The sequence below is a fragment of the Pelophylax lessonae genome, assembly GCF_965119305.1.
Source record: "Pelophylax lessonae genome assembly, chromosome: 6".
In the NCBI taxonomy this organism is placed as follows: Eukaryota; Metazoa; Chordata; class Amphibia; order Anura; family Ranidae; genus Pelophylax; species Pelophylax lessonae.
The window spans coordinates 786,088-812,633 of NC_138773.1; the positions used below are offsets into that span (position 1 = coordinate 786,088).

At 47.0% G+C, this 26,546-nt stretch overlaps 1 protein-coding gene across 1 annotated transcript in view; it reads left to right on the plus strand.

The window, feature by feature from the left end:
- The window catches only part of STK36 (serine/threonine kinase 36), a 98,533-nt gene that overhangs the window by 21,941 nt on the left and 50,046 nt on the right, over positions 1-26,546 (plus strand). The window contains 3 exon segments of the mRNA XM_082259940.1: positions 17,310-17,559; positions 17,637-17,730; positions 18,102-18,286. Of these exon segments, the coding sequence (XP_082116066.1) occupies positions 17,310-17,559; positions 17,637-17,730; positions 18,102-18,286 (529 nt within the window).

Here is a 26,546-nt window from a genome sequence, read left to right on the forward strand (position 1 = left end):
GCAGAGACCCAATCAAAGCTGATCCTGGTGGGACAGGAGAGCCTGAGCAAGCCCCAGGCAATGGGAGGGGGAGGGGAATGTCCCCTCCTGCTGCTTGTAATAGCAATCCAGTGGCTAGTTATCCACTCTGATTGCTAGTGCAAGAGAGCCGACCACCGGCTCTAAAAACCAGGACCGGGGGGATGCATCCCGTACAAACACATGAAGGCCGATGACGTACCCAGTACGCGTCTGATCCTGCCCCACCAATCATAGAGAAGATTACACCTTCTGGGCCGGGTTTATCAAAGTTTTAGAAGTGTATTGTCTGTCACTCAATAAAATAGCAAGTCAGGTGGACAGATGGACACACCCATCATCTGAGGGACAGATGGACACCGCCATCATCTGAGGGACAGATGGACACCGCCATCATCTGAGGGACAGATGCACACCGCCATCATCTGAGGGACAGATGGACACCGCCATCATCTGAGGGACAGATGGACACCGCCATCATCTGAGGGACAGATGGACACCGCCATCATCTGAGGGACAGATGGACACCGCCATCATCTGAGGGACAGATGGACACCGCCATCATCTGAGGGACAGATGGACACCGCCATCATCTGAGGGACAGATGGACACCGCCATCATCTGAGGGACAGATGGACACCGCCATCATCTGAGGGACAGATGGACACCGCCATCATCTGAGGGACAGATGGACACCGCCATCATCTGAGGGACAGATGGACACCGCCATCATCTGAGGGACAGATGGACACCGCCATCATCTGAGGGACAGATGGACACCGCCATCATCTGAGGGACAGATGGACACCGCCATCATCTGAGGGACAGATGGACACCGCCATCATCTGAGGGACAGATGGACACCGCCATCATCTGAGGGACAGATGGACACCGCCATCATCTGAGGGACAGATGGACACCGCCATCATCTGAGGGACAGATGGACACCGCCATCATCTGAGGGACAGATGGACACCGCCATCATCTGAGGGACAGATGGACACCGCCATCATCTGAGGGACAGATGGACACCGCCATCATCTGAGGGACAGATGGACACCGCCATCATCTGAGGGACAGATGGACACCGCCATCATCTGAGGGACAGATGGACACCGCCATCATCTGAGGGACAGATGGACACACAGCTCCAGCTAGCTAGACGCCTTTTTGCGGAAGACAAACTCCACCCATTAATAGGCAGCCATTTTTGGATTTGTTAATCAGTCACCTAAAAGCTTACCCTTCCCCCAACAATAATAGAACTACCAGAATCAGGTAGTTTTTTTTTTTTTTTTTAATATATATATTTTATTTTATTATTATTTTTGTTTTTTCTTCTTTTCTTGGGCCATATTGGTGCTCACCTTTATGTATTTCAACACAAATTCCTTCTGGAGGAGAATAACCATTGAATTATGTAAACTGCATGTTGTCTGCTGGGCAGTTATCAGTGCTTGTGTTGTCTACGAGGGGAAATAATCATTGAATTTAATTCCCTATATACAGGGGGGAGGGGTATATACAGGGGGGAGGGGTATATACAGGGGGAGGGGTATATACAGGGGGGAGGGGTATATAAAGGGGGGAGGGGTATATACGGGGGAGGGGTATATACAGGCGCATCACGTAAAATGAGAATATCATCAGAAAGTTAATTTATTTCAGTAATTGAATTCAGAAAGGTCACCTCCTATATTTTCTATAGATGTCACACAGAGTGAGAGATTTCCAGCATTTGATGATTTTGGCTTCCAGCGAGTGACACCCCAACATTCACCATCTCAGAAAATTAGAATATTACATAAGACCAATAAAAAAAGATTTTATGTGTAACATCTATAGAAAATATAGGAGATTATCTTTATGAATTCAATTACTGAAATAAATTAACTTTCTGATGATATTATAATTTTATGAGATGCACCTTGTCGTGGAAATTACTAGGGCTTGTACTGAAAAGTACAAATGCACCGCTCTTTTGCATAAGGATTTTCCAAGCGCTCGGTGATAAAGAAAGGAACAGACACGCTCGCTGGGTCATTTCGATGCCATCTGCCAGGTATAGTTACATAGTTACATAGTAGGTGAGGTTGAATAAAGACAATAGTCCATCCAGTTCCCCTGTGTAGATGTGTGTGGCTGTACTCATCTCTCATACCCCTGAATGTTCTGATCCTTGAGATGTAAGTCTAAGAGTCTTTTGAAAGCCACCATACTACCCGCAGAAACCACCTCTTGTGGTAGACAATTCCACAATCTTGTTGCCCTAACAGTAAAGAACCCCCCACGTTGCCTGAGGTTAAAACGCTTCTCCTCTAATTGCATTGTATGCCCCCGAGTCCTCATGCAATCCCTTCGATTGAACAGCTTTTTTTCTAAGCTGGGATCCCCATTGAGATATTTATAAATTGCTATCATGTCCCCCCTCAGACGTCTCTTCTCCAGGGAGAATAAATCGAGCGATTGTAGACGCTCTTCATAGTCAAGGTCCTCCAATCCCCTAATTAGTTTAGTTGCCCTTCTCTGGACTCTCTCCAGCTCCAACACATCCCTCCTGAGGACTGGCGACCAGAACTGGACGGAATACTCCAGATGCGGTCGGACCAGAGTTTTATAAAGTGGAAGGATTATAGTCTTATCTCTGGAATACATCCCTTTCTTTATGCATGCTAATATTCTGCTGGCTTTGGCAGCTGCCGCTTGACATTGCATGCTGTTGCCTAATCTATCATCAACCAAGACTCCCAGATCTTTCTCCATTTTTGATTCCCCCAAAGGTTCCCCTCCTAACGTGTATTGTGCTTTTATGTTTTTAGTCCCCAAGTGCAAAACCTTACACTTCTCCACATTAAACCTCATTTGCCATGTCGTTGCCCACTCTGTAATTTTGTCCAGGTCATTCTGTAGGATATCTGCTTCATGCTGTGCAGTTATTGCTCTGGCCAATTTTGTGTCATCTGCAAAAACTGATATCGAACTCCTGATCCCGTCCTCAATGCTGTTTATGAATAAATTGAACAAGGTTGGTCCCAGGACTGAGCCCTGGGGGACCCCACTTACTACCTCAGACCAGTCTGAGTATGCGCTGTTTATTACCACCCTTTGGACACGCCCTTTAAGCCAATTCCGTATCCAAGAGCAAACCCTGCTGTCGATACCTGCAGACCTTATTTTATAAATTAAGCGCTTGTGGGGAACTGTATCAAACGCCTTAGCGAAATCCAAGTACACCACATCCACTGGTCTCCCCCTATCTAGCTCACAGCTCACCTCCTCGTAGAATGTTAATAGATTGTATCTCTCCGGATATGTATGTGTGTGCATGTGTGTAAGAGCAAGTGTTTGTGTGTGAGAGTTTGTGTCTCTTCATGGATGAATGATGTGTTTGCTGCTGTGTCTGTGTGTGAGTGTGTGTGTGTGTGTGTGTATGTGTGCCGTCCTCTGTGTTCTGTGTGAGTCTCAGGGCAGGGCTTGGTTTATTTACAGCAAGTGAACAAAAGGAAGTTACAGGGAGTGGCTTCACAACCACCAATCACAGAAAGTACAATGGGCAGGGCTTATGTAGAAACACAGCCATGTGCAGAGATGAACAGAAATGGCTGCCATCTTATCACTAACAAGTCTTTCAATGACAGTTAAAGCAATAATCACTGTGAATATCGATTATCGGTAAAACCGACACTGGGAGACATTATGACTATTTAAACTAAATAAAATGTCTATCAAAATTTCCACAACAGCCCCTCCTCTTTGTCATATGCTCCCATGTGTCCCTTGATGAATCTTCTTCTTCTTCTTCTAAATAAACAGAACAGTTCTTCTCATGATAAAACAATCCATTTAAAAAAGTTTATAAAAAGAAAAAAATAACGGGTAAAAACAATCCATCGAAAGGAAACGACACTTGGGTTCCGCTCTTCGGGAGATGACTTCAGAGGAAGGACATGAGATGATGGGATGCGTTGACCAGCGGTCGGGCTGGAGTCCTTGGCGTCGGATGCAGGGGCGGAATCTTGGGGCGTCTTGTCTTAGGCTTTGGTGACTCAGTCGACCAGACAACAGGATCATATAGGAGGAATAGAAACAAGAACAACATAAGTATATATACTTCTATTTCCTTCAACCCAGATCCAATGGAGAACAAAAAAATCCCCAGAACCTCCCAAAGCATTAAAAGGATTCCAACCCTCGCTAGCTATAGCTCTGGCTCTGCCTTGCAATGAAGTTACCTTATCCATATGGGCTTGGACCTTATCACTGGTGTTTGCTATACCGGAACAGCAGTCTTCTCTTATGAATTCACAGAAACCCCCCTTGGAAAAACACCCGGAGTTTCATTGGTGAGATGACTGCTATACCTGTCCCACAGGTTGTAGATCCTACAAATCTAGTTCCAGTGGGAAAACTAAAATTAAAGCCCAGCCGTGGACTACCTGATTGTCCCGATACCCAAATTGTATTGACCAGAAAAGAACAGGAGCCAGAGCTAACATTAAAACTATAACTGATGTTACCCTCTAGGAATGTGTCATTAAATTCTGTGGGCAAGTGTCTCTTGGTTGTCTTCATGATACGAACGTCTGCCATTGCTGGGGTGTAATAGCTAGGTGGGGGTTTGGAGCACACCCAGCCATTAGACCTGTTTGCCGTCTTGGCCAGCTGAAAATGCATTACCCTTGCTAAAACACACCAAGCTAAATATGTAAATAAAAACAATACTCCTCATTATCATTCTTGGATGGAGTTGAACAGCTTTTTGCAGTGGCTGGCATGGATCCAGAACCTCAAGGAAGTCGGCGTTGTCAGCTAAACCTGGTAATACCTCAGAACACCTCCGCTCCAATCCCGTCCCTTGACATTTCCTCACAATGACTCAGTCACCTGGTTGGACAGAATGTACACCGGTTATCGTGTCAGGGTCCAGGAGAGACTCCCGAACCCTATGATGGACCTTTTGGAGCTCCCTTTGCCAGGACTGCACCCACCCCGTCAGCTAAGAATGTAAAAATGACAGCTGCTGAGGAAAGTACAATCCAGGCTCTGGTTGACTCCCAAACAAAACTTTGTAGGGTGATAACCCATGGGGCATTCCTGTTGGGGTAAAGAGCAATGAGAAAACATTTGAGCCGTGGCTCTTTCAATTCAGCCGTTCAACCTTACCGCTAATCCCTAAAGCGCCGTACATACCTCTAAAAAGATCTGACCAGTGAAGTGTGATCCGTGATCTGACTCGATCGTTCCAGGCAGCCCCCTTGCGACAAACCATCTCAGACAGGATCTTTTTCGTGGTGGCAGTGGCAATGGCATGGTGAACGGGCTAAGCCTCTGGACACCCAGAAAACATCCGGACAGACCAAGACACGCTCGTTCCTCGGCAAAGTGATATAGTCTATCTGAATGCGCTAAAAGGGATATTCCGGTTTGGGTGAGTGCCTTCTCGGTACCGTTACCGTTTTCAGCTGTGGTAGTAAAGCCAGGGCTAATCCAATGCTCCTCCACCTATGTACACATAACCATCTTTGACTGGTGCCCGGGTAATGAGCCGAGTGAGCCATCATTGGAAAAAGGGATCTGGGTAAACACCATTTACCATCAAGACCCCAGATGTCATCTGGACCCTGTGTAGCCCCCAAAACCATCCATCTCCTCTTTTCCTGCACTTCCTCTTGGGACTGCAGCTTCTTAACACATCAGAGGGGATGGCTAGCATCAGGGTCTCTGTCACCGGGCTCAGAGCACCTTCCTTAGCAGCTCTATCTGCCAAGGCGTTTCCATTGGCTTCCATAGTCGTCTCAGTAGTATGAGCCTTTACCTTCAGAATGGTTATCAGGTGTGGCAAGCAAAAGGCAATGAACAGCTCTATTAACCCCGCACATTTCACCGACCTCCCCAAACTAGTCAAGAACCCTCTTGCCTTCCAGACAGGACCACAATCATGTGCCAGCCCAAAAAGCGTATCTCGAATCTGTATAGAAATTGATCCTCTGATCTCTATGTCTTACCATCTGGGGTGTATTACCTGGAACCATCGACAAAAAGGTTAGCAACTGGAATGGGGGTCTCCTTCACCGGACTGACAGCCGCTGATTGCCACTCCATCAAAGAAAGACAATCGTGTTGTTCCTACTAAAGTTGGAAATTTATGAGAGAGAGAAAAAGAGAGAGAAAAGAGAGCGAGATAAAGTTTTGAAAATTACCATTTTTCTGCATGGCCTTCTCCCCCCTTCTCTTCATCCTTAACAGGAAGAAGAGACGCAGGGTTCCAAAATAGTGCATCGTTTAAGGTTACAAGGACTTTGGGGTCCTTCAATGTCTGTATTCTCTGAGTGGTTAGATGTTGGGTACCCAGAGAAATGCAATGACCTAAAAAAAAGAACAAGCTTCTCCATGCAAAGCTGGCCTAGCCTGCAATAGAGAGGTTCAGTCACTGACACTGTCTGGCCTGTGAGACCTACAGTGGGAGTTGTCATCCCTGGAAGGGGAACCTTGAGATCTTAAAACCGTGTTGGCTGCATCGGTGTCAGCGAGGCAAGGGAGGGGCTATTTTAGTTCCTCTAGGATGTGAGCTGACACCGGTTTACCAATGCCCTATGATAAGTCATAGTCGTTTCTGACCATACCTACCTTTTTAATTTTCCGGATCCTCCGGAATAAATTGCCACTTACCCCACGGACCAGCCGGGTTGGTCGGACAATTATGCCTGATGTACCCTGACTTTCCACATCCATAGCAGACCTGTTAAAAGAACTTCTAGTTTCAGTTAGAAGGAGAGGGTTCAGCTGTTATGACAGGCTGTTGAGAGATAAGAGACAGTGTGAGGTGGGAGGGTGTTACCAGTACCAAAGTCTGCACTGTGAGCTGAAGAAAACAGAGATTAAAGTACAGAGACAGTGACAGGTTCAGTGTCAGCGGATCTGGCTCGTCTTGGTAAAGTTAGCCCAGTAAGAGCTTCCTCCACATCTCTCACCAGATCGCTGGACTCGGCTATCTCATCAGGCCAAGTGTACATAATGCGGTTCTTCCGGACTGAAACTGCCTCATGCACGCCTTGCTGGTTGACCATAATAGATCTCTGAAGCCACAATTGCGCTACACTTAGCATCTCTGTTGCCTGGAGCCTAGTTCTGAATTCAATAATGAACTCCTGCCATCTCCAGACATCAAAAACACCTTCCAAAAGGGATGTACCAACTGTTTCCCTTGGTTATTCCCCTTCCTGAGGGGTCTCATGGCCCGAGCCCCAAACTCAGACTTCATGTACCGCAAAAGTTGTTTGGCTAATTTAGGGGGCCTGCGTTTCCCCCCCCTTGCACGGATGAACCATTACCCGTGACGATTCAAATCGCTCCCTTGCACCTGGTTTAGGAGCAACACTGCCTGGTGCCAACTTTGACAGTGTTGGCCTGCTTCCGGACTCCGGTTATTTTACACGGCTCTGCGCCGGTCATAATGTGGGGCGGGTTTCGGTATCTACTCCTCACACGTTGAAGGCTGAAACAAGCGTATCGCAATCACCCGTTTCAAAGTACACAAATTTGTTTCGACCTAACCCGTGCAGCCAAACAACCCCGAAAGCACAATGAAATTCCTCCCTATACAAACCTTGGCTTCAGTCTATTCCTTGATGTTGCATTAAAAATTTAAATTAAGATGCCGGTTACTGATTGCACACTGGAAGGTATAACCTCTCTACCTAAAATCCATCCTGCAGTACCGAAAACTACCTCTGTGAGAAACAACCACTACTCAGCACAAAACAACCCTGAAAACTGAATCCAATATCAGTCACTCCACAATGTACTCTATCATTGGAAAAAACTTAGTTACAACAAAAATGAGACAAAATACACCACAAAAACAGCTTAACCAAAAACTTACAAAACAAAAAAATAGTTACCCCTGAAAACAGACATAAAAACACAAAAAACAAAACTGATGGGTTGGATATGTGTGTGTGTATATATATATATAATATATCTATGCTAAATATGAACAAAAAGATGAACAAAGCTAGCTAGAAAAACAACTGCAATGATCCTGTAAACCAATCTTCCTAGATGCCGGATTTCAATCAAAATGAAAAAAACATTACTTTTAAACTGAAATACAGTGCAAAAATAACATCACAAAGTTGCCATTTAAAACTACCAAAAAAGAGAAAAATGTTTGTTAAAGCTCAAAATAGCATTTCAGCCACATGGGTTTCAACTCCATTTAACAAAATGGTAATGTGGAGTCCAAAAAAGAGTGGCTGCCACACAAAGGAAATGACATCATAACCACATGTTACAAAATGGCTGCCATCCGAGCACATGGTCCACACAAAACAAAGAGTTTGAGCAACCATGTGGTACTTTGTACACAACAACAAAGATATATACAAAAAACAAGAAAAACAGGTTTTACAGGATCAGCTGTATTCAGAGACAATCGCTATCCTGGTGGAATGCTGATTTTTAGGCTGCACAACACAATCTGCTACTTAAAAACTTAAAGAGACTCAGTCCAAAACCGTCTGCTCTATGCTCAATTCAAGCCTCAGAGTCCAAAGCAAAAACCAGTTTCACTAATGAACGAGTTCCCGCCAAAAACCAATCCAGCACACACACCAACCAATCTGCCGCCCAAATCAACATCGATTGATACTATATTGTTATCTCATCGAACTAAGCTGATATTACAACAGAGATGTTACAAGGCAATATTTAACACACATATCACAACCCCAGGATGTATTAACTGGGAACCTTGTATACAGGTTCCTCCCCCAATTAACAGACCTGATCCCCAGCCACAAATATTAATAGAAATAACCCCATCGTTATACAAAAGAGCGAACGCTGCAAATGAAAAGGTTCTTTTGCTAAGCTTTGTTTCTAGCTTCCACAGCGGACAAAGAAAGTAAGCCTTGGTTTAAAACCACAAATTTTCAAAAACTGAAATGAAGTGTCTTACCACACGGCCGGCATTTTGTTGTAACAAAACCGGACTCACTTCCCTCCTGTTTGTCCGCTGAGAACGCTAGGAACTGTTAGGCCTACCAAGCTCGCCATACTGTCGTGGAAATTAAATAGGCTTGTACTGAAAAGTACAAATGCGCCGCTCTTTTGCATAACGATTTACCAAGCGCTCGGCGATAAAGAAAGGAACAGACGCGCTGGGTCATTTCGATGCCATCTGCCAGGTCTCTCTCCATTGGATATGTATGTGTGTGTGTGTGTGTAAGAGCAAGTGTTTGTGTGTGAGAGTTTGTGTCTCTTCATGGATGAATGATGTGTGCGTGTGTGTGTGTGTGTGTGTGCCGTCCTCTGTGTTCTGTGTCTTCTCAGGGCAGGGCTTGGTTTATTTACAGCAAGTGAACAAAAGGAAGTTACAGGGAGTGGCTTCACAACCACCAATCACAGAAAGTACAATGGGCAGGGCTTATGTAGAAACACAGCCATGTGCAGAGAAGAACAGAAATGGCTGCCATCTTATCACTAACAAGTCTTTCAATGACAGTTAAAGCAACAATCACTGTGAATATCGATTATCGGTAAAACCGACACTGGGAGACATTATGACTATTTAAACTAAATAAAATGTCTATCAAAATTTCCACAACAACCTGTATATACCCCTCCCCCCTGTATATACCCCCCCTGTATATACCGTATATAATACTCTGCTGTTACTGACAATTTCAGAACTTTTACAGAAATATCTTTGTATATCCCAATCTAACTATTATTTATGGTGTTTGCATGTGACCCATTGTAATAAATATACATTTATTTTCCATGTCCGCAGTCTGTACACCAATCTTACAGTGTTTTTTTTTTTTTTTTTTTTAAGATTTCTACTTGGCAAAGTAATTTGGAATAATTAAGTTAATTCGATTTATTTGTATCGATTATTTTTGTATAGGGGGCACTGTGGTTCAATCTACTTAGCTGACTTAATTAATCGTTTAGGTATTCCCTGGTATTATTTAATTAGAATTTCTCTTCTGAAACAGTTTTTTTTTGTCATGTGACTGGCACAGCACCAATCAGGGCTGACCAGACACAGACTCACATTATAGAGAGCATAAACCTGCAGAGTAATAGAAGCCCCTCCCCTGAGGATCTTTCCCTGCAGATTCCAAAGAACAGGGAGAGATCTAAAGACTGCACACTGCAGAAATGAGAGACTTAACGTATCTTTAAAAAATAACAAAATCCAGTGACATGATGTATGTGATGTATGTGATGTATGTGATGTATGTGATGTATGTGATGTATGTGATGTATGTGATGTGTATGATGTGTATGATGTATGTGATGTGTATGATGTGTATGATGTATATGATGTATGTGATGTATGTGATGTGTATGATGTATGTGATGTGTATGATGTATGTGATGTATGTGATGTGTATGATGTGTATGATGTATGTGATGTGTATGATGTGTATGTGATGTGTATGATGTATGTGATGTATATGATGTATGTGATGTATATGATGTATGTGATGTATGTGATGTATATGATGTATATGATGTATGTATGTGATGTATGTGATGTATATGATGTATGTATGTGATGTATATGATGTATATGATGTATATGATGTATATGATGTATGTGATGTATGTGATGTATATGATGTATGTGATGTATATGATGTATGTGATGTATGTGATGTATGTATGTGATGTATGTGATGTATATGATGTATGTGATGTATGTGATGTGTATGATGTATATGATGTATGTGATGTATATGATGTATATGATGTGTATGATGTATGTGATGTATGTGATGTATGTGATGTGTATGATGTGTGTGATGTATGTGATGTGTATGATGTGTATGATGTATATGATGTATATGATGTATGTGATGTGTATGATGTATATGATGTATGTGATGTATGTGATGTATATGATGTATGTGATGTATGTGATGTATGTGATGTATGTGATGTATGTGATGTATGTGATGTATGTGATGTGTATGATGTGTGTGATGTATGTGATGTGTATGATGTGTATGATGTATATGATGTATATGATGTATGTGATGTGTATGATGTGTATGATGTATATGATGTATGTGATGTATGTGATGTATATGATGTATGTGATGTGTATGATGTGTATGATGTGTATGATGTATGTGATGTATGTGATGTGTGTGATGTATGTGATGTATGTGATGTATATGATGTATGTGATGTGTATGATGTATGTGATGTATATGATGTATGTATGTGATGTATATGATGTGTATGATGTATGTGATGTATATGATGTATGTGATGTATATGATGTATATGATGTATGTATGTGATGTATGTGATGTATATGATGTATGTATGTGATGTATATGATGTATGTGATGTATGTGATGTATATGATGTATGTGATGTATATGATGTATGTGATGTATATGATGTATGTATGTGATGTATGTGATGTATATGATGTATGTGATGTATGTGATGTGTATGATGTATATGATGTATGTGATGTATATGATGTATATGATGTGTATGATGTATCAGAGCAGAGTAGAGGGGTGACAGTTAGGAGGGGTAGAAGGGAACAAGGCAAGGAGGCTGATCCTGGGCTGGAGCACCCCAATAGATACGCCCCGTTGTGTGATGTTGGGGAAACCAGTCAGGGACCAGCATTGCTGGAGCGGAGCGACGCCCCTAGCTGCCAGGGGAAGAACTCCTCCAGTGAGGCTGGGAGAAAGGGAAAGGAAAGACAGGTGCTGGTGGTAGGGGACTCAATTATTAGAAGGGCAGACAGTGTAATCTGTGACCAAGACCGTGTGCGCCGAACAGTCTGTTGTTTGCCGGGCGCTCGGGTTCGGCACATCGCGGATCGGGTGGACAGATTACTGGGTGGGGCTGGGGAAGACCCAGCTGTCATGGTACACGTGGGTACCAATGACATAGGCAGAGGAAGACGGAGAGTCCTAAACGATTTCAGGGACTTAGGCGCTAAGTTGAGGACTAGGACCTCCAAGGTAATATTTTCCGAAATACTACCTGTACCTCGAGCCACACCAGAGAGGCAGCGGGAGATTAGGGAAGTTAACGAGTGGCTGAGGAGCTGGTGTAGTAAGGAGGGTTTCGGGTTCCTGGAGAACTGGGCCGACTTCTCAGTCGGTCACCGGCTCTTTGGTAGGGACGGATTGCACCTAAATGGGGTGGGTGCAGCCGTACTGGGTGCGAGGATGGCCGAAAAGTTAGAGGGGCTTTTAAACTAGGGAATGGGGGGGAGGGTACAGATGTAGAATTACCCAGTGGAAAGCAAGTTTCAGAGGGCAGAAATGGGGGCATTAGCGATAGGGTGTGCGGAGCTCCTATACCCAGGGTGGGTACGGGGAAAAATCAAGAGAGCAGCCTAAAAACATCAAAAGAGGATAAATATAACCGATCAAAATTACGAGGTTTGTATACCAATGCCAGAAGCCTGGCCAACAAGATGGGAGAGCTGGAGCTGCTGATATTTGAGGAGGACTTAGATTTTGTGGGGATAACTGAGACTTGGTTTGACAGCTCTCATGACTGGATGGCGACCATTCAGGGGTATTCCCTTTATCGCAGAGATAGAGAAGGTAAAAAAGGGGGAGGGGTATGTCTGTATAATAAGAACAGTATACAGGTAAATATGAGGGATGATATTAATAATGGAGCTAAGGACGAGGCAGAATCCCTATGGGTAGAGCTTCAAAGGAAAGGCTCGGTGGGGAAGGTAATATTGGGCGTATGCTATAGGCCCCCCAACCAGAGGGAGGAGGGTGAGGCGGACCTCATGTTACAGATAGGATTGGCAGCAAGGATGGGAAATGTCATTATAATGGGGGACTTTAATTATCCAGATATAGACTGGGCAGAAGGAACCGCACACTCAGCCAAGGCTCGGCAGTTCCTAAATGTTTTGCAGGACAATTTCATGGGTCAGATGGTGAATGCACCGACAAGAAGCAATGCGGTACTTGACCTACTGATTACCAACAATACAGACCTGATCACAGATATAGAAATACGGGACAACTTAGGGAACAGTGACCATAGGTCAATTGGTTTCAGTATTAATTACAGTAATAGGAAACACAAGGGTAATATAAGGACGCTGAATTTCACAAGAGCCAATTTCCCTAAACTGCGCTCGCTGCTAGAAAATATCAAATGGGATAGAACCCTGGGAACAAAGAACACGGAGGAAAAATGGGAGTGCTTCAAGAGCATACTTAACAAGGGGGTGGGCCAGTGCATTCCACAGGGAAATAAATTTAAAAGAGCAAAACTAAACCCTGGGTGGCTAAACTCCAACATAAAAATGTATATTAGAGCTAAAGAAAAGGCCTTCAAAAAATACAAGACTGAGGGGTCATTGGCAGCATTTAAGCACTACAAAGAGTGTAATAAGAAATGTAAAGATGAAATCAGGGCGGCTAAAATAGAACACGAGAGACATATAGCGGAGGAGAGCAAAAAGAACCCCAAGAAGTTCTTTAAGTATATAAACAGTAAGAAAGCAAGGCCAGAGCACATTGGCCCCATAAAAGATGATAAAGGAAAAATGGCCACTGAGGACAGAGAAAAGGCGGAAGTGTTAAATAATTTCTTTTCTTCAGTCTTCACAAAGGAATCGGGGGGCTACACGAAACCCGCTTGTAAGGCCGAACTAAATAATACACCTCAGGAAGTGCCGCCATGGCTAACAGAGGATAGACTTAGAGCTAAACTAGAGAAACTTAACATAAATAAATCCCCGGGACCGGATGGCTTGCACCCGAGGGTTCTTAATGAGCTCAGCCAGGTGATTGCCAGACCATTATTCTTGATCTTTAAGGATAGTTTACAGACGGGTATGGTGCCAGCTGATTGGAAAAAAGCCAACGTGGTACCAATATTTAAAAAGGGGCCGAGATATATCCCGGGTAACTATAGGCCGGTCAGCCTAACATCAGTAGTCTGCAAAATTTTGGAGGGGATGATAAGGGACCACATACAAGACTTTAGTAATGAAAATGGTATTATAAGTAGAAATCAGCATGGATTCATGAAAAATCGTTCGTGCCAAACCAATCTGTTAACCTTCTACGATGAAGTGAGCTGCCACCTAGATAAAGGTAAGCCTGTGGATGTGGTGTATCTGGACTTCGCAAAGGCCTTTGACACCGTTCCCCACAAACGATTACTGTACAAACTAAGGAAGGTAGGTATGGATCATAAGGTGAGTACCTGGATAGAGAACTGGCTCCAGGGGAGAGTCCAGAGGGTGGTGATTAATGGGGAGTACTCGGATTGGGCGGGTGTGGAAAGTGGGGTCCCCCAGGGTTCTGTCCTGGGACCAATCCTGTTTAATTTATTCATAAATGATCTAGAGGAGGGGATATCTAGTACAATCTCAGTATTTGCAGATGATACTAAATTAGGCATGCCAATATCTTCTATGCAGGATGTGGAAATCTTGCAAGCAGACCTGAACAAAATAACGGGGTGGGCAACCACATGGCAGATGAGGTTTAATGTAGAAAAATGTAAAGTAATGCACTTGGGTGCCAGAAACCAGAAAGCAAGCTACTCACTAGGGGGGGAACCTCTGGGTGAGTCTAGGATGGAAAGGGACCTGGGGGTACTGGTAGACAACAGGCTTGGCAGTGGCATGCAATGCCAAGCCGCCGCAAGCAAAGCCAACAGAATACTGGGATGTATAAAAAAGGGGATTCACTCCAGAAATAAAGAGATTATTCTCCCGCTCTACAAGACTCTGGTCCGGCCACATCTGGAGTATGCTGTCCAGTTCTGGGCACCGGTCCGCAGGAAGGATGTGCTGGAACTGGAGAAAGTCCAGAGGAGGGCAACAAAAATAATTAGGGGAATGGAGGACATCGGCTATGAGGAAAGACTACAAGCACTGAACCTATTCTCTCTGGAGAAGAGACGATTGAGGGGGGATATGATATCAATGTACAAATACTGTACTGGCGACCCTAGCATAAGGAACAAACTATTCAGAGAAAGGGAATACAATAAGACACGTGGCCACTCACTAAAACTTGAGGAAAGGCGGTTTAACCTTAAAGTGCGTAAGGGGTTCTTCACTGTAAGAGCGGTAAGGATGTGGAATTCTCTTCCACAAGCAGTCGTTTCAGCGGGGAGCATCGATAGTTTCAAAAAACTATTAGATGTACACCTTAAAGACCACAACATACAGGGGTACACAATGTACGGTTAAAAGCAAACACACACACGCATCATGGGTTGAACTGGATGGACTTGTGTCTTTTTTCAACCTCACTAACTATGTAACTATGTATGATGTATGTGATGTATGTGATGTATGTGATGTATGTGATGTGTATGATGTGTATGATGTATGTGATGTATGTGATGTGTATGATGTGTATGATGTATATGATGTATATGATGTATGTGATGTGTATTAGGTATATGATGTGTATGATGTATATGATGTATGTGATGTATGTGATGTATATGATGTATGTGATGTGTATGATGTGTATGATGTGTATGATGTATATGATGTATGTGATGTATGTGATGTGTGTGATGTATATGATGTATGTGATGTATATGATGTATGTGATGTATGTGATGTATATGATGTATGTGATGTGTATGATGTATGTGATGTATATGATGTATGTATGTGATGTATATGATGTATGTATGTGATGTATATGATGTATGTGATGTATATGATGTATGTGATGTATGTGATGTGTATGATGTATGTGATGTATGTGATGTATGTGATGTGTATGATGTGTATGATGTATGTGATGTGTATGATGTATATGATGTATGTGATGTGTATGATGTGTATGATGTGTATGATGTATGTGATGTATGTGATGTATGTGATGTATGTGATGTGTATGATGTGTATGATGTGTATGATGTATGTGATGTATGTGATGTATATGATGATTTATGTGAATTTCTCTCCTCGGTTTAGTATCACTTTAATAGAGAAGTTCGTGGAAAGCTTCTTTTGGCTGTACTTCTCCTGAGGATCACAGGTGTGGAGTTTGTTCGGCACTCCTGTGATCTGTCACAGACCCGGTCCAGGCTCTAAAAACCTCCCGACCATATCATTGGAATCTGCCCAAAAATCTAGACTGACAGTTGGCTCCGCCTCTAAGCGAGCTGCCGAGAGCCTTAACCAGCTGCTCCCGCCCCTTCCAATGCCTGGCACTCCAGAGAGCCGGAGACTGACCATCCCCACTCTCTGCAGGCTGAGGACCGACAAGTGAAATCCACATGGGAGAAATGGGGGACGAGGGAGGGACTTTTTGATACCAATAAAATGTGAAATTATTAAAGTATCCTCAAAAATAACTCCCCCAGACTGCTTTCTCTAAAGGGAGTATATTTGAGGATTCTCTAATAAATATGTGATTTTACTATCATATATCTTTCACATTTTATTGGTATCCTAAAGTCCCTCCCTCGTCCCCCATTTCTCCCATGTGGATTTAACTGCTTGAATTTGGGACTGATACCGGGCAGTTCTGAGGTTTAGCTTCACAACTGATATAAAAAAAGAAAGAAATACTGAGGACCGAGCGCTGAGAGCGACCAGTGGTGTACATGTCGGGGTGCTCTATGTATACAGACCCCCCATGATCCCGTGTGTCTCTTCATTGTATAGGTTTGCCCGGGAGCTGAGTCTGGACACCCTCATGGTGCGCTCCATTAAGGGGACCCCATTGTACATGTCGGGGTGTTCTATGTATACAGACCCCCCATGATCCCGTGTGTCTCTTCATTGTACAGGTTTGCCCGGGAGCTGAGTCTGGACACCCTCATGGTGCGCTCCATTAAGGGGACCCCATTGTACATGTCGGGGTGTTCTATGTATACAGACCCCCCATGATCCCGTGTGTCTCTTCATTGTATAGGTTTGCCCGGGAGCTGAGTCTGGACACCCTCATGGTGCGCTCCATTAAGGGGACCCCATTGTACATGTCGGGGTGTTCTATGTATACAGACCCCCCATGATCCCGTGTGTCTCTTCATTGTACAGGTTTGCCCGGGAGCTGAGTCTGGACACCCTCATGGTGCGCTCCATTAAGGGGACCCCATTGTACATGTCGGGGTGTTCTATGTATACAGACCCCCCATGATCCCGTGTGTCTCTTCATTGTACAGGTTTGCCCGGGAGCTGAGTCTGGACACCCTCATGGTGCGCTCCATTAAGGGGACCCCATTGTACATGTCGGGGTGCTCTATGTATACAGACCCCCCATGATCCCGTGTGTCTCTTCATTGTACAGGTTTGCCCGGGAGCTGAGTCTGGACACCCTCATGGTGCGCTCCATTAAGGGGACCCCATTGTACATGTCACCAGAGCTGGTTCTGGAACGTCCGTATGATCATCGCTCCGACCTGTGGGCGCTGGGCTGTATCGTCTATGAGTTATTGGTGGGCACCCCCCCCTTCTATACACACAGCATCTTCCAGCTGGTCAGTATCATCACCCAGCAGCCAGTGCGATGGCCAAAGGGGGTCTCAGCGGAACTGAAGGTAAGGCTGTGTGACAGATGAGTGAATCCAGAGGGAATCCGGCAATAATGACTTGATGGTTTCTATGATTCCTCCAGGATTTCCTCCAGGGTCTCCTAACAAAGGACCCGACTCTGCGACTGTCCTGGCCAGCTCTCCTGAGACATCCCTTTATTAAAGACAAAGTGATGGGTGAGATCTTCATCAATATCCTTATCAGATCCTGAAAGGAGACCTCTAGGGGTGGGACTGTACACCACAACTTTTTTTGTAGCCCCTCCCCTGCAGATGACCCTTGTCTGTGGGCAGGCTGGGTAACTGGGGATGGGACTGTACACCACAACTTTTTTTGTACCCCCTCCCCTGCAGATGACCCTTGTCTGTGGGCGGGCTGGGAAACTGGGGGTGGGACTGTACACCACAACTGTATTTTATACCCCTCTCCTGCCAATGACACCTGCCTAAGAGCGTTGCTATGGGCAGACTAGTACCTTGGGGGTGGGGACATTAGCTGGGTTTCATAGATCTAATGTTACTGCTCTGTGATTTGCCTGTTTTTCCAGTATTGGAGGATGGCACTGCTGGAAGTCCATTCACCTCTCCACTGACTGACGAACAACAGCAGCTCCGCGACAGACTGTGTGAGAGCGCCGGGCAGGCCAGCGCACATTCCCGCATCCTAAGCAAAGCAAGACAACGTGTGGCCAAGAGAAAGGAGCGGGAAACGGGGAAAAGGGCTACCAACCAGGTGACTCTGCCAAACATTACACCTGATTTATGTGTTACTAGACTCCTCCCTCTGTCTCCGCCCTGACACCAGCTGCGCCCTGACACCAGCTGCGCCCTGACACCAGCTCCGCCCTCACACCAGCTCCGCCCTCACACCAGCTCCGCCCTCACACCAGCTCCGCCCTCACACCAGCTCCGCCCTCACACCAGCTCCGCCCTCACACCAGCTCCGCCCTCACACCAGCTCCACCCTCACACCAGCTCCACCCTCACACCAGCTCCACCCTCACATAAGCTCCACCCTTGGTCTCCTCCCTCGCACCAGCTCCAACCTCGATCTCCACCCTCCCATCAGCTCCAGAGGGATAGGGGCATCTCTGAATCTGTGATTCCTATGACACTATTCACTATGAAGTCTACTGACCACAAGGTCTATCATGAGTCTTCCCTGTATAGGAGTGGTGGACAAAGATTGCAGCGCTGCTTAAATACCTGTGTTATATATCATAAATAAATAAATAAAACCATTAGTGCAAAAATGTGCAGAGAATTGTGAACTGTGCAAAAAATCAATATATATATATATCTTTATAAAGTGCATTACAAATGTCCATAAACCAGTCCTTTAAAATCAAGAGCAAAAGTGCTTGGTGCTTGTTCTGTGCTTGCTTGAGGGGTTACCCCCTATGTGATTCTACTTACCACAATGTGGTCCCCTAAACCAGCTCTGCTGCAAAAGGATGTAATAATCATGCTGGCCTTTGAGTACACATCAAATTTATGGCCACTCTAAATGATCAAAGGCCAGCATGATTATTACATCCTTCTGCAGCAGAGCTGGAAAGCAAAATCACAAATTATTGTACAATTTAGCTTCTGTTTTTATGAGGAAACTCGGGAATACCACCCCTCTTTTAAGGATCTTTTCCGGCATTACCAAAACAGTCTATAAGAAGTCCAAGGATAATATCATCTACATTCCATGCCTTTGTTTGACCACATTGTGGTAAGTAGAATCACATAGGGGGTAACCCCTCAAGCAAGCACAGAACAAGCACCAAGCACTTTTGATCTTGATTTTAAAGGACTGGTTTATGGACATTTGTAATGCACTTTATAAAGATATATATATATTGATTTTTTGCACAGTTCACAATTCTCTGCACATTTTTGCACTAATGGTTTTATTTATTTATGATATAACACAGGTATTTAAGCAGCGCTGCAATCTTTGTCCACCACTTCTAAAAAGCACTAACACTTTATCACTGCAGCAGGCAGCTTTCACAGATCTACTTAATTTATTGATTGATTATCTACCACAAGCACGAGGTCATTCATTCTTACACTTCCCTGTGTAGGAGTCTTCCCTGTGTAGGAGTCTTCCCTGTGTAGGAGTCTTCCCTGTGTTGGAGTCTTCCCTGTGTTGGAGTCTTCCCTGTGTTGGAGTCTTCCCTGTGTTGGAGTCTTCCCTGTGTAGGAGTCTTCACTGTATATATGAGTCTTCCCTGTGTATATGAGTCTTCCCTGTGTATATGAGTCTTCCCTGTGTATGAGTCTTCCCTGTATATATGAGTCTTCCCTGTGTATATGAGTCTTCCCTGTGTATATGAGTCTTCCCTGTGTAGGAGTCTTCCCTGTGTATATGAGTCTTCCCTGTGTATATGAGTCTTCCCTGTGTATATGAGTCTTCCCTGTGTAGGAGTCTTCCCTGTGTAGGAGTCTTCCCTGTGTAGGAGTCTTCCCTGTGTAGGAGTCTCGGGGGTTCCATTCTAGGAGATTCCCTGAGGGAAAAGTTCCTGAGTCTGTGCTATCCTGAGGCAGGATTCTGTTGCGTCTCTGGCCTCTCACTTATTGGTTAGGATCTTTGTAAAGGGGAACTCACCCTTGTAGTTCCTCTCATAGGTTCCCCTGTGATCTGGATCTCTCTGTACTGCAGAAACTGTCATTGGAACCCTTTAGAGACTTTCCATACTCTGGTCTCACCCTTCTTCCACACAAAGGGCCACCTCATCCGGCTCCTTCCACACAAAGGGCCACCTCATCCGGCTCCTTCCATACAAAGGGCCACCTCATCCGGCTCCTTCCACACAAAGGGCCTCCTCATCCGACTCCTTCCACACAAAGGGCCTCCTCATCCGGCTCCTTCCACACAAAGGGCCTCCTCATCCGGCTCCTTCCATACAAAGGGCCACCTCATCCGGCTCCTTCCATACAAAGGGCCTCCTCACCCGGCTCCTTCCACACAAAGGGCCTCCTCATCCGACTCTTTCCACACAAAGGGCCTCCTCATCCGGCTCCTTCCACACAAAGGGCCTCCTCATCCGACTCCTTCCACACAAAGGGCCTCCTCACCTGGCTCCTTCCATACAAAGGGCCTCCTCACCCGGCTCCTTCCACACAAAGGGCCTCCTCATCCGACTCTTTCCACACAAAGGGCCTCCTCATCCGGCTCCTTCCACACAAAGGGCCTCCTCATCCGACTCCTTCCACACAAAGGGCCTCCTCATCCGGCTCCTTCCACACAAAGGGCCTCCTCACCTGGCTCCTTCCATATAAAGGGCCTCCTCATCCGACTCCTTCCATACAAAGGGCCTCCTCACCTGGCTCCTTCCACACAAAGGGCCTCCTCACCTGGCTCCTTCCATACAAAGGGCCTCCTCATCCGACTCCTTCCACACAAAGGGCCTCCTCACCCGGCTCCTTCCACACAAAGGGCCTCCTCATCCGACTCCTTCCATACAAAGGGCCTCCTCACCTGGCTCCTTCCACACAAAGGGCCTCCTCACCTGGCTCCTTCCATATAAAGGGCCTCCTCATCCGACTCCTTCCATACAAAGGGCCTCCTCACCCGGCTCCTTCCACACAAAGGGCCTCCTCATCCGACTCTTTCCACACAAAGGGCCTCCTCATCCGGCTCCTTCCACACAAAGGGCCTCCTCATCCGACTCCTTCCACACAAAGGGCCTCCTCATCCGGCTCCTTCCACACAAAGGGCCTCCTCACCTGGCTCCTTCCATATAAAGGGCCTCCTCATCCGACTCCTTCCATACAAAGGGCCTCCTCACCTGGCTCCTTCCACACAAAGGGCCTCCTCACCTGGCTCCTTCCATATAAAGGGCCTCCTCATCCGACTCCTTCCATACAAAGGGCCTCCTCATCCGGCTCCTTCCACACAAAGGGCCTCCTCATCCGGCTCCTTCCACACAAAGGGCCTCCTCATCCGGCTCCTTCCACACAAAGGGCCTCCTCACCCGGCTCCTTCCACACAAAGGGCCTCCTCATCCGGCTCCTTCCACACAAAGGGCCTCCTCATCCGGCTCCTTCCATACAAAGGGCCTCCTCATCCTGTTCCTTCCATATAAAGGGCCTCCTCATCCGGCTCCTTCCACACAAAGGGCCTCCTCATCCGGCTCCTTCCATACAAAGGGCCTCCTCATCCGGCTCCTTCCATACAAAGGGCCTCCTCATCCGGCTCCTTCCATACAAAGGGCCTCCTCATCCGGCTCCTTCCATACAAAGGGCCTCCTCATCCGACTCCTTCCATACAAAGGGCCTCCTCATCCGACTCCTTCCATACAAAGGGCCTCCTCACCTGGCTCCTTCCATATAAAAAGGGCCTCCTCATCCGACTCCTTCCATATAAAAAGGGCCTCCTCATCCGACTCCTTCCATACAAAGGGCCTCCTCACCTGGCTCCTTCCATATAAAAAGGGCCTCCTCATCCGACTCCTTCCATATAAAAAGGGCCACCTCATCCGGCTCCTTCCACACAAAGGGCCTCCTCATCCGGCTCCTTCCATACAAAGGGCCTCCTCACCCGGCTCCTTCCACACAAAGGGCCTCCTCATCCGACTCCTTCCACACAAAGGGCCTCCTCATCCGACTCCTTCCACACAAAGGGCCTCCTCATCCGGCTCCTTCCACACAAAGGGCCTCCTCATCCGACTCCTTCCACACAAAGGGCCTCCTCATCCGGCTCCTTCCACACAAAGGGCCTCCTCACCTGGCTCCTTCCATATAAAGGGCCTCCTCATCCGACTCCTTCCATACAAAGGGCCTCCTCATCCGGCTCCTTCCACACAAAGGGCCTCCTCACCCTGCTCCTTCCATACAAAGGGCCTCCTCATCCGACTCCTTCCATACAAAGGGCCTCCTCATCCGGCTCCTTCCACACAAAGGGCCTCCTCACCCGGCTCCTTCCACACAAAGGGCCTCCTCATCCGGCTCCTTCCACACAAAGGGCCTCCTCATCCGGCTCCTTCCATACAAAGGGCCTCCTCATCCGGCTCCTTCCATATAAAGGGCCTCCTCATCCGGCTCCTTCCACACAAAGGGCCTCCTCATCCGGCTCCTTCCATACAAAGGGCCTCCTCATCCGGCTCCTTCCATACAAAGGGCCTCCTCATCCGGCTCCTTCCATACAAAGGGCCTCCTCATCCGGCTCCTTCCATACAAAGGGCCTCCTCATCCGACTCCTTCCATACAAAGGGCCTCCTCATCCGACTCCTTCCATACAAAGGGCCTCCTCACCTGGCTCCTTCCATATAAAAAGGGCCTCCTCATCCGACTCCTTCCATATAAAAAGGGCCTCCTCATCCGACTCCTTCCATACAAAGGGCCTCCTCACCTGGCTCCTTCCATATAAAAAGGGCCTCCTCATCCGACTCCTTCCATATAAAAAGGGCCACCTCATCCGGCTCCTTCCACACAAAGGGCCTCCTCATCCGGCTCCTTCCATACAAAGGGCCTCCTCATCCGGCTCCTTCCACACAAAGGGCCTCCTCATCCGGCTCCTTCCACACAAAGGGCCTCCTCACCTGGCTCCTTCCACACAAAGGGCCTCCTCATCCGGCTCCTTCCATACAAAGGGCCTCCTCATCCGGCTCCTTCCATACAAAGGGCCTCCTCATCCGGCTCCTTCCATACAAAAGGCCTCCTCACCTGGCTCCTTCCACACAAAGGGCCTCCTCATCCGGCTCCTTCCATACAAAGGGCCTCCTGATCCGGCTCCTTCCATACAAAGGGCCTCCTCACCTGGCTCCTTCCATACAAAGGGCCTCCTCATCCGACTCCTTCCATACAAAGGGCCTCCTCATCCGACTCCTTCCATACAAAGGGCCTCCTCCCCTGGCTCCTTCCATACAAAGGGCCTCCTCATCTGGCTCCTTCCATACAAAGGGCCTCCTCCCCTGGCTCCTTCCACACAAAGGGCCTCCTCACCTGGCTCCTTCCACACAAAGGGCCTCCTCATCCGGCTCCTTCCACACAAAGGGCCTCCTCATCCGGCTCCTTCCATACAAAGGGCCTCCTCATCTGGCTCCTTCCATACAAAGGGCCTCCTCCCCTGGCTCCTTCCATACAAAGGGCCTCCTCATCTGGCTCCTTCCATACAAAGGGCCTCCTCCCCTGGCTCCTTCCATACAAAGGGCCTCCTCATCCGGCTCCTTCCATACAAAAGGCCTCCTCACCTGGCTCCTTCCACACAAAGGGCCTCCTCATCCGGCTCCTTCCATACAAAGGGCCTCCTGATCCGGCTCCTTCCATACAAAGGGCCTCCTCACCTGGCTCCTTCCATACAAAGGGCCTCCTCATCCGACTCCTTCCATACAAAGGGCCTCCTCATCCGACTCCTTCCATACAAAGGGCCTCCTCCCCTGGCTCCTTCCATACAAAGGGCCTCCTCATCTGGCTCCTTCCATACAAAGGGCCTCCTCCCCTGGCTCCTTCCACACAAAGGGCCTCCTCACCTGGCTCCTTCCACACAAAGGGCCTCCTCATCCGGCTCCTTCCACACAAAGGGCCTCCTCATCCGGCTCCTTCCATACAAAGGGCCTCCTCATCTGGCTCCTTCCATACAAAGGGCCTCCTCCCCTGGCTCCTTCCACACAAAGGGCCTCCTCACCTGGCTCCTTCCACACAAAGGGCCTCCTCATCCGGCTCCTTCCATACAAAGGGCCTCCTCATCCGGCTCCTTCCATACAAAGGGCCTCCTCATCCGGCTCCTTCCATACAAAGGGCCTCCTCATCCGGCTCCTTCCATACAAAGGGCCTCCTCATCCGGCTCCTTCCATACAAAGGGCCTCCTCATCCGGCTCCATCCATACAAAGGGCCTCCTCCCCTGGCTCCTTCCATACAAAGGGCCTCCTCATCTGGCTCCTTCCATACAAAGGGCCTCCTCATCTGGCTTTGAGCCTCTTCCCATTCTTTATTATCCCTGGAAGGGTGTACATGGGGGGCTGAAGATGGGAATTAACCTAGCATCAAACAAAGGGGCCACAATGGGGTGGCCTTCCAGGGGTACACAGGATTTATGAACACAAAGTGCTGTGCACAGGCAGTGAGAAACTAAATAGAGGTCCCCGGAATTCACCAGGAGAATCTCTCAGGAGGATTGTATGGGGGAGATTTACTAAAACTGGTGCAGCTGTGCATGGCAGCCAATCCGCTGCTAACTTCAGCTTGTTTGATGAATCTTTGGCAATAAATCCTGGAAGCTGATTGGTTTCTATGCAGAGCTGCCCCAGATTTAGCTTTTTCCATGTTTAGTAAATAACCCCCTATGGGTCACACTGTATTCTGAGGTCCTTCATATCGGCATTTCATTCCTTCTATCTTCAATCCGGAGAGGCAATAGCTGGGATTTCACTGCTATTGGAAATCCTTGGACTCCATCTCTGTCCGTCTTTTTTCCCTGCATCTTACAGATGATCGTTCCTTGTATTCTCAGGCCACACATTGGTTGGAATCTTCCGGTCTGACTTCAGACGTTCCAGAGAGGAGCAGCCAATGGCTACAGACTGTGCGTTCCTCAGTGCCAAACCTTTCCTTTCTTCCCATTCTCTATAAATGTGAGAACTTTCAGTATTGTGTCATTGTGTCATACTAAACTCCATCAGAACAGAACGTTTCTTCCATCAATCACATTTAAGGTGTTTTTTCTCGGGGGGGGGGGGGGGGGGGAGGGGTTGGGTAATATGTAAGTCTAAGGCTTCTCCTTCCCAACCATCTAGGAGCAAACCCATAAATTGTCACCAGGAGATCCCCCACTTCAGATAGATTTGGTTCTGCACTATGATAGCCGTCCCCCTCACTTCTCCATCCGCGTCTTCACTATAAAGCTCAATGCACAGGGGGGGGGCGTTAGAAAAACCGAGCTGCAAAGCCACTACCAACGCCTGGGAAAAGCGGCTGTAGAAAAGCGCTTTATGTATCTTTTTGGATTGGCGTTAATGCGTGTTTATCCGCGTTCGCTCTTAGCAGCGTTTCTCTGCCTCTATTCAATGGTTCCCTATGAGAGATCCGACTTGCATCTCATTCATATGAATAGAAGTCACATCCAAGTCCAATCATCATGATCCGACTTGAGGTGCGACTTGTGCTCTGAGGGTCTTGAAGTGGGACCCCACGCCAAAATAAAAAAATGGGCCTGGTATGGATCTTAAAAGAGAACCCCACTCCATAATGGAAGAAAGAAAACAGTGTGGGGTCCCCCCAAAAGACTATACCAGACTCCTCTCTGAGCATGCAGTCCAGAAAGTCGGTAATGGGGGGGGAACGAGCGAGTGCCCCCCCCCCCCCACCCCGACCATACCCAGCCACATGCCCTCAACGAGAGGGGGTGTGGGTGCTTTGGGACGGGGGGGCTCTGTTCCAAGCACCTTGTCCTAGACGCTGTCCCCTACCAGTGAGCCAGCTCCACTCTCTGACGTCATGCCCATCTGGTGACATCACCATGAGACCCCGCCCCTTGTAAAGTCCGAGTGGAGCTGGCACGATGACAGGAGATAGCGTCGGGGGAGGACCTGTTTGGCAGCAGGGAGGAGACAGCAGAGGAGACCGGAGGGAGAAGACAACCGGAGAAAGACTTTTATAGAGGACTTGTCAAAACCATCTCTTGTTTTTATTTACATTACACTGCCTTTTTTTGGGGTGAATGGGTAAGGGTAAAATGTACCCCATACTCATTCACATAGGGGGGCAGGATCTGGGGGCCCCCTTGTTAAGGGTAGCCTCCAGATTCCGATAAGCCCTCTGCCTGCAGACCCCCACAACCACCAGCCAGGGTTGTCCGGAAGAGGCCCTCATGCCATTTTTTTTTTTCTATTTTGGCGTGGGGTTCCCTTTCAAGATCCATGCCAGACTCAAAGGGTCTACTATGAATCTTGGGGGGGGGGGGGGGCACGTTTTTTTTTTTTTTTCTGGCGTGGGGTTCCTCAGAGCACAAGTCGCACCACGATGATCCAACTTGGATGCGACTTCTATTCAAATCAATGGC